This window comes from Gigantopelta aegis, chromosome 4 (assembly GCF_016097555.1).
Source record: "Gigantopelta aegis isolate Gae_Host chromosome 4, Gae_host_genome, whole genome shotgun sequence".
NCBI classification, from domain to species: domain Eukaryota; kingdom Metazoa; phylum Mollusca; class Gastropoda; order Neomphalida; family Peltospiridae; genus Gigantopelta; species Gigantopelta aegis.
In genome coordinates this window covers 45,959,558-45,968,585 of record NC_054702.1, presented here as the reverse complement: position 1 = coordinate 45,968,585, position 9,028 = coordinate 45,959,558, and the positions used below count along the sequence as shown (strand labels likewise).

Here is a 9,028-nt window from a genome sequence, read left to right as displayed (position 1 = left end):
CCACAGGCGAAAAGATAAGAGCATGTTCCGTCAGAATTAGACATATAATCTACACTGCCCATTAATTAGTATATGTATAATCTGCATTCCCCATCCAGTACTATACATGTAATATGTAATCCTCATTCATTACTATACATATAATCTGTACTCACCATTTGTTATTATACATATAATATTACTCCGCAATGATTGCTATCAATTGACAATCATACGAAACGAAACTTTGAGTTTTTAAATATATATAATCTGCACTCCCCATTCATTATTATACATGTACATACAATATACATGTACACTCCCCATTCATTATTATCAATTGACAATCCTGCCAAATGTCACGTTGTTCTTTTAAATATACATACAAGCTGCACTCCCCATTCATTATTATACACATAATCGATTCTACGTTCAATATTAGACAAATATTCTATACTACCCATACATTAGTATACATATAGACTCCCCATTCACTATTATACATGTACTTATAATCTACATCTTACATGTATTGATGTACACATAATCTGCATTTCAAGTTCATTATTATTCATATAATCTACACTTCCCATTCATTATTATATGTAATATGCACTCCACATTCATTATTATACTTATAATCTACACTCCCCATTCATTATATATACATATAATCTAGACAACACTTTCCGTTTTATATGTATAGTAACGAATGTGCAGTGTAGATCACATATATAGTCATATTTGTGGAATGCAGAATACATTTATATTGATAAATGCAGAGTGTAGGTTGTGTGCATAATAAAAGAAATGTGTGTAAATCATGTGTATAATACAGAATGTGGAGTGTAGGTTATACGTATAACAAGCATTCTGGGAGTACAGCTAAAGCAATACATGACGCCTGCAGGGCACAACCATTTTTTCCAGGGCCATAACTCTGTTTATAATGGGTAAATTGACATAGAAGTTAAACTTGATATGTAACAGTACATGACAAAGCTGTATACAAAATATCTCAGTATCTTCAGGCATTGGAAAAAAAGTCCGAAAAACATATTTTGACATCTCCTAAGTTCAAGGGCTATAACTCTATAAAAACAAATGGGCAAATTGCCATAAAAGTCAAACTTGATATGTAATAGTACATCATGAAGCTGTACACAACGCTTCAGCTCAATATATTGAGGCATTGCAAAAACAAATGTCCGTATCCCCTGTGTTCAAGGACCATAATTAGGTCGAAATGTGTAAATCGTCATGAAAGTCAAACTTGGTCTCTAATGGTATATGATAAAATTATATATCAAATTTCAGCTCAGTATCTCGAGGCATTGCGGAAAAAACCTATCCACAAAACTGTATATAGGACAGACGGACGGACACTCTCAAAACTGGACCCTCTGTATACTGGAATTCTCTCTCAAAACCGGAAATTTTTCACGGTCCCTTTTTAAATATCAGTACAAAAGAGAATCTCTCTATAAACTGGATATAGCTTCATACCGGACATTTTCCTTGGTTCCAAGGGTGCCACTGTATATGCAAGAACATTCGTGACCTCTTTATTGTTATGACGATTATTTCCATTCCAGACATGCCGTCACACGCCGAGCCGTGGATCGACGGTGGGGACGAGGACGACGAAGACGTGTGGAGGTTCGCCGACGGGACTTTGATGACGTTTAAATCCTGGCACAGATCTAGCTACGGGAGGTCGCAACCTGACCACGATGGAAACTGTGTCCGACTTAATGGAATCAATTCAGATTGGTATGACACATTCTGCCATCTGTCGCACATGTTCATATGCGAAGTGGCAACCACATAATTCAAGTAAATTGGTGTACCGGTGTCCATTCAATAAACGCGCTTTTTTGTACTATAAAAAAGCAATGACTACTATAAACATCACAGTAACACGTTCGCAGTATATATTACCAATCAAACCATGAATTTCATCCTCAACAGGTTAACACATAATTATACAGAATCGCTGATGGGAGAATATTGAAAAAAAAGGAGAAAGAATATGTCCTCACTATAACATTGTAGTAGGTGACGAGTTACATTATTTATGTCAATGTCCTGATTTTACTTATGAAAGAAGTACATATCTAAAGAAATAGTTTTTATATTAGACCCAACACCTTTAAATTAAGTTTGCACACCGAATAGGAGTAACACAACATCGAAAGTTTGCACACCGAATAGGAGTAACACAACATCGAAAGTTTGCATACAGAATAGAAGTAACACAACATCGAAAGTTTGCACAACGACCAGGAATAACACAATGTCGAAAGTTTGCACACCGAATAGGATTAACACAACACCGAAAGTTTGCACACCGACCAGGAGTAACGCAACATCGAAAGTTTGCACACCGACTAGGAGTAACACAACACCGAACGTTTGCACACCGACTAGGAGTAACACAACATCGAAAGTTTGCACATGAATAGGAGTAACACAACATCGAAAGTTTGCACACCGAATAGGAGTAACACAACATCGAAAATTTGCACACCGACTAGGAGTAACACAACATCAAAAGTTTATACACCGACTAGGAGTAACACAACATCGAAAGTTTGCACACCGACTAGGAGTAACACAACATCGAAAGTTCGCACACCGACTAGGAGTAACACAACACCGAAAGTTCGCACACCGACTAGGAGTAACACAACACCGAAAGTTCGCACACCGACTAGGAGTAACACAACATCGAATGTTTGCACACCGACTAGGAGTAACACAACATCGAAAGTTTGCACAGTCACTACTCTTTAACACATGCTATGTACTTGGCTTCCCCGTACTCTGTTAAATGAGTACTTCCCAAGACACTTCCAGTTGATCACCTTATTGTTCTAAACCTTTATTAATAATAAACGAGGGTAAAATTACATCAACGTTACACAATGTTTCAATTTGCTGTTGCAGACAAAACTTGTTTTCATTAAAACCTCAATTCTAAAATCGTATATTTTGAAATTGTTCTGACCATATGAAAATAGGTTTATTAAAGGGACATTCCTGAGTTTGCTGCATTGTAAAATGTTTCCGACTAATAAAATATTTCTACGATTAAACTTACTTGTTAAATATATATATATATATATGTATATGTATATGTATATGTATATGTATATGTATATGTATATGTCTATGTATATCTTTATATATATATATTATATATAAATATATATCTATATATTATATATATATATATATATATATATATAGAATATCAGTTTTCTGTATATTCAATGTGTTTCTGGTCGTCTTAATATTTGTAAGAAGCCCAAACATTTCTAGGAAATAAAATGAAATTTAACCTAGTACGAACATTTAATATACAGGCACTAATAATTTATGCAGAAAAATATATTTGATATACAATCGTTAAAAAGTCTCTGTTAGTCGATAACATCTTAAACATTGCAGCAAACTCAGGAATGTCCCTTTAAGGCTTCTATTGTTCATGGTCTGCTATCCCACGAAGACATTGTCTTTGAAATTCACCCCGTATCATCATTTAAAACTGCATTGGGACTAAAGACGACACAAAATAGATCTACAAACGCAGTTTTGACTTTCATTAATAGCAGAGTACTCCTTAGTACCAATACACTAGCTTCGTAAGTAATAATAGGTAGGCACTGTGCTACTTTATGCTGAGTAGCGCAGACACAACAATCATAACAACATAAAAAGTAGGCACAATAAAACTAAAGCATGTGACACTGTTGGAATCAGTATTGAAACATGTAAACTGTGTAACATATCTACTTAAGTGATTATGTTAAAGTCTCTTTCTTCATTGTGACACTGTTGGAATCAGTATTGAAACATGTAAACTGTGTAACATATCTACTTAAGTGATTATGTTAAAGTCTCTTTCTTCATTGTGACACTGTTGGAATTAGTATTGAAACATGTAAACTGTGTAACATATCTACTTAAGTAATTATGTTACAGTCTCTTTCTTCACACAATGTTGGAATCAGTATTGAAACATGTAAACTGTGTAACATATCATGTTAAAGTATCTTTCTTCATTGTGACACTGTTGGAATCAGTACTGAAACATGTAAACTGTGTAACATATCTACTTAAGTAATTATGTTACAGTCTCTTTCTTCACACAATGTTGGAATCAGTATTGAAACATGTAAACTGTGTAACATATCTACTTAAGAGATTATGTTCAAGTCTCTTTCTTCATTGTGACACTGTTGGAATCAGTACTGAAACATGTAAACTGTGTAACATAACTACTTAAGTGATTATGTTAAAGTCTCTTTCTTCATTGTCATTCCCTATTTTAAGGTTTAAGGTTTGTTTTGGTTAGCAACACCTCTAAAATACATTAATTTATTAATCATCGACTACTGGATGTGAAACATATGATCATTTTGACACAGTCATATAGAGGAAATCTGCTACATTTTTTTTTCTCCATTAGTAGCAAGGGATCTTTTATATGCACCATCCCACAGACAGGATAGCACATACCACGGTATTTGATATACCAGTCGTGGTGCACTGGCTGGAACGAGAAATATCCCGATGGGCCCACTGACAGGGATCGATCCCAAACCGACCGTGCATCAAGCGAGCACTTTACCACTGGGCTACGTCCTGCCATCTTCCCTATTTAGAAGATGGCAATTCAAATATGACGTTTTATTCCCAACCGCTGGTATGTACAATAAAATAGTTTCCATTAATCCTCTAAATTACATAATGCAAGAGTGATTAAGTGGCGACAGCTGGTTTCCTCTCTCAATAGCTGTGTGGTCCTTAACCATATGTCCGACGCCATATAACCGTAAATAAAATGTGTTGAGTGCGTCGTTAAACAAACCATTTCCTTCCTTCCTAATTAAAGAGTGAGGACTTGTTCTGTAGCATTGAACTGAACTAAACTGAACTTTATTTACACTCTGGCCGTAATTCAACGGCATATGAGGTACATTGTAAAACATGCAAGTAAATAAATAAATAAATGATAAGATGTCATATTCGTCATAATAATTATGTACATCATATATTCAAACGTATAAAAAAAAAGTGTGTATCTATTGGTTTATGTTTGTATTTGAAAACATGCATTGTACATACAAGGAAGGAAATGTTATATTTAATGAAGCACTCAACACATTTTATTTACGGTTATATGGCGTCAGACATATGGTTAAAGACCACACAGATATAGACAGGAAACCCGCTGTCGCCACTCCATGAACTACTTGTACATACAAATAAAATAAAATTGTAAAAACAGAATTCAGAAACTACTAGCTTTTTGAGAACACCAGGTTGTTTTTTTTTACAGTCAAATAGCATTCTGAATTTGTAAACCTTTGGTCTAGACTGGCAACAGTTTGGCAGAAGTCTTAAATATCCATTTAGAGAACTACACTCTAACGTAAAATAATATAGGCCCCTACTTGGACTAAAAAAAAAGTGACGATGGATGTTTTTCTTTTATTTAAAAATCGAATAGATTACAGTAATAAAGTGATGAATGATAGCTGCAGTTATTGATCTGATCATTCAAGTGTAGTACTACAAGTAAAATTCAGGCATTTTCAAAGAGAATATAATAGCTGACCAAAACGATATTTCAGAAAAACCTAAACGATTTTATGAAAATCTTTACTCAAAAAAGAAATAACCAAATTAATGACACATATTAATTTTAACTAGCTCGAAGGTGGAATTAGTTATTTTGAAGCATTAGCTTTTCTGTACAGTGTGATAAACAGACAGTATTGTTTGGAAACTGGCCTCGGTGGCGTAGTGGTTAAGCCACCGGACTACAGGCTGGTAGGTTCGCAGTCCAGTACCGGTTCCAACCCAGAGCGAGTTCTTAAAGGAACATTCCTGAGATTGCTGCATTGTAAGATGTTTCAGACTAATACAATATTTCTACGATTAAACTTACATATTAAATATATTTTCTTGTTTAGAATAGCAATGTCTGTATATTGGAAAATGGAGAGAAAAAAACCCCAGCACGGTCGAAATCATTACACTGTGACTATAGTTAACCTGACAATCATTTGTCTGTGACGCTTGAGTTTTAGTCGAAAAAGATGTCAAAATTTGCTTAGAACCTGGTTTTTGAGGATATGTAAGAAATAGAATACTACATTCGTGTGCGTTAGATATCATTTATCTTACAACTCGTTGTTTAAAAACGTACCCAACTGGCTTTTGCTCGTTAGATACATTTTGAAACAACTCGTTGTAAGATAAATAGTATCTCATGTATTATTCTCTATATACACAATTTATATACTTACATACTTATATACTGGTATACTATAATGGATATACAAAAAAAGACGAAAAAAAGAAGAAGACGAAACAACACACATTGTTTAATTAGACGAAATAAGTCATACTCGCCTGTCCCGAGTCAGGCCCCCGATCATATTAGAGGTCGGACTCGGGATGGGTGTGTTCGAAACACTAGTGGTATATGAGAATGTGATGGAACATGCTCTTAATAATTTTTTTCGCCTGTGGCGATGTTAATGGTTTTAGAGGGCTGTGTGCAGCGTGGTTACGTAATACCCCCTCACGACGGTGGTCGAGCTGTTCCCAATATGCACTTAAGACCAAGTGGGCACCTTGTTACGTAATACCTCCGCGCGACCGTACCCTCTAATACACACCCAGACCAGGTGTGGAGGCCATGTGGCCAGTAGTTACGTAATACCTCCGATAGTGCGGTTTTACGACCGTGATTTGGCGAACTAGGCGACAGTAAGTCTGGCCATCTAAGGAAAAATACCGTCTCTGGGAGTTGGGGCAAATTCACATGATAGGTGAGGTGCCGCCTTGTACCCCCAGGCGATATTCGGTTTTGTAATAAATAGATAGGATTTTAGAGATATCGGGGAGAAACAAAAGGAAGGCTCCCAGGGAACGTTAGTCCGTTTGGACTTAGTAAATACATATTTTTCTGCTCTGTTGTATAACCTTGATGTGATTGATGTGACTTTAAATATTTGTAATACTGTATTTCATACCAATATTATTTAGACCAGTGTTTGCGGTAAACTGACGAAGTAAATTGTAGGCTTCACTGTTTCTAAAAATTATTAAAAGCTTAGCCAGTCATCCTAGGAGGACCCTAGGGTAAACTGTAAGGTTATTGGTTCTTTAATGGTGATATGTACCAGTATTACCTTCTGTATTATAAGGATTACTTGAATGAGTAGTTAAGGGTTAATTAAAAATTAACCAGTTAGGAATAGAGTTGTAATTCCTTTATTAATTAAGTTCCCCCTGGCAGCGTTTCTCAATTATCACACATGTGTGTATTGTATCACGGTGATGAGTGATTAGAAATATGGTGTAAAACTAGACACCTAAGTGATTAACTAATTAAGTGATTAGTTCTGGGTTGTTATTATTATTGTTGTTAACTAATTAACTGCGGCAAATATATTTGTCAGCTTAAGGTTAATACAGATTCCAAAGTGTATTGTGTTTTGTTGTGTTTTCTAGTGAACTAAACGTGCTATATTACATACACCTTATATAAGATCGTATCTCTGATTACACCTAGAGACGAGCCACTTGGGTATTAGACTGCCCGATACAGAGAGATCTAATACATATACAGTTAGGAGAGATATTTGGATAATCGTGTTTTTATTCAAGTTACGGGTATTATAGGATCCCCGTGACCACCCAGCACACGGTTAAACTAGTTACCTACCTACCTACCTACCACACTCGCCATTTTTAAAGAATAAATAAGCGAATCAATAAAATATCGTCTCGTACCAGTCTCGGAGATGATTTTTTAAACCATAAAAAGCATATACGTGCAAGATAAATGTCCATGGGACGAAAGAATATATGTACTATAAAAAAAATTATTGTTGTCAAATCCACTTTCTTTCCGTGGCCTACAGTAACACATGTTTGAAACACTCGGGAAAAAGAAGCAGTTAAAATGTCTCATGCAAATATCGAACTAAGAACGACCAAGACAATATAAAAATTATAATTACACGTGTGAACGTGCACTAAATTACTCTGGGACAAACAATGTCTAGGGGTATAAAAAGGATTATGTGAGTAGAAGACGTCCACAAGACGAACTATATCTGATAGGAGAACGTCCTGTAACCACTCGGATACCTATATTTTAGAAAAGCCAACATAAGACAGATTCCATAATATTTGGCGTGGAATTCAGAGAATGAAGCTTCCCATGCCATCTTCTGTCTGGCGTTTAGACAACATTCGTCTGTGATTGTCTACGTATCACGTCTGCGTTGGAACACGCCAGCTTGTGGTAGTTGTATTTTTGACATATTGTGTGTTTTTCTTTTTCTAACGTTTTGGAACATTTAAAAACTGTTAATTTCTGTTAGCAACCTTATCAAAAACTGGCTTCATGGTGGGTTTCTACGTGATTTAGTAATTCCTGTGCACACCATTCCTATACCTGTAAATTTGGTTTTATTCGAAGCTGTGTGCTATAACACCGAGGCATAAAACATACAAGAATTTCCTTACAATGAAAATACAGCGAATCATTTCTATCACTTCATCTGTTGTTTTAACTAAACAAAGGGGGATTTGCGTGACACACTAATTGGAGATCACAAACTCAATTTCGGCATTAAGGGACTAACCCTTGCTGCCTTTCTGATTGGCTGGGTATTTGTTATCAAAGATAAGACGAACCCAAGCCTGTTTAGGATCCAGATGGAACAATATCACACCTCTATAAATATGGAAATTCCTCATGGATTGTCTCACACTTTTTACAAATACTAGAAAGATCTTGACTGTTACGATGGAGGAAACCTGCTGCGTATTACGAGTTGTACGAGACGGAAAATCGGTTTCAGAACAAGGCCCTGGCGAGCAAATCAATCTTGCTCAACAACCAACTGGAAACAACTGCAGTTGAGATACAATTCGGCGAAGGAAGCTGATCGGAAAATCGTTTCGGATACAAACTTGAGACTGAAAATGGGACATTTGAAGGGGCAGGACCACTACT

The 9,028-nt window shown here is 35.8% G+C and overlaps 1 protein-coding gene across 1 annotated transcript in view; it reads left to right on the top strand.

The window, feature by feature from the left end:
• The first annotated feature begins 1,576 nt into the window (after positions 1-1,576).
• Positions 1,577-9,028, top strand: part of LOC121369853 (lithostathine-1-like) — a 26,502-nt gene continuing 19,050 nt past the window's right edge. The window contains exons 1-2 of the mRNA XM_041494929.1: positions 1,577-1,752; positions 2,553-2,698. Coding sequence (XP_041350863.1) covers positions 1,577-1,752; positions 2,553-2,698 — 322 coding nt within the window. The remainder of the gene's footprint in view (positions 1,753-2,552; positions 2,699-9,028) is intronic.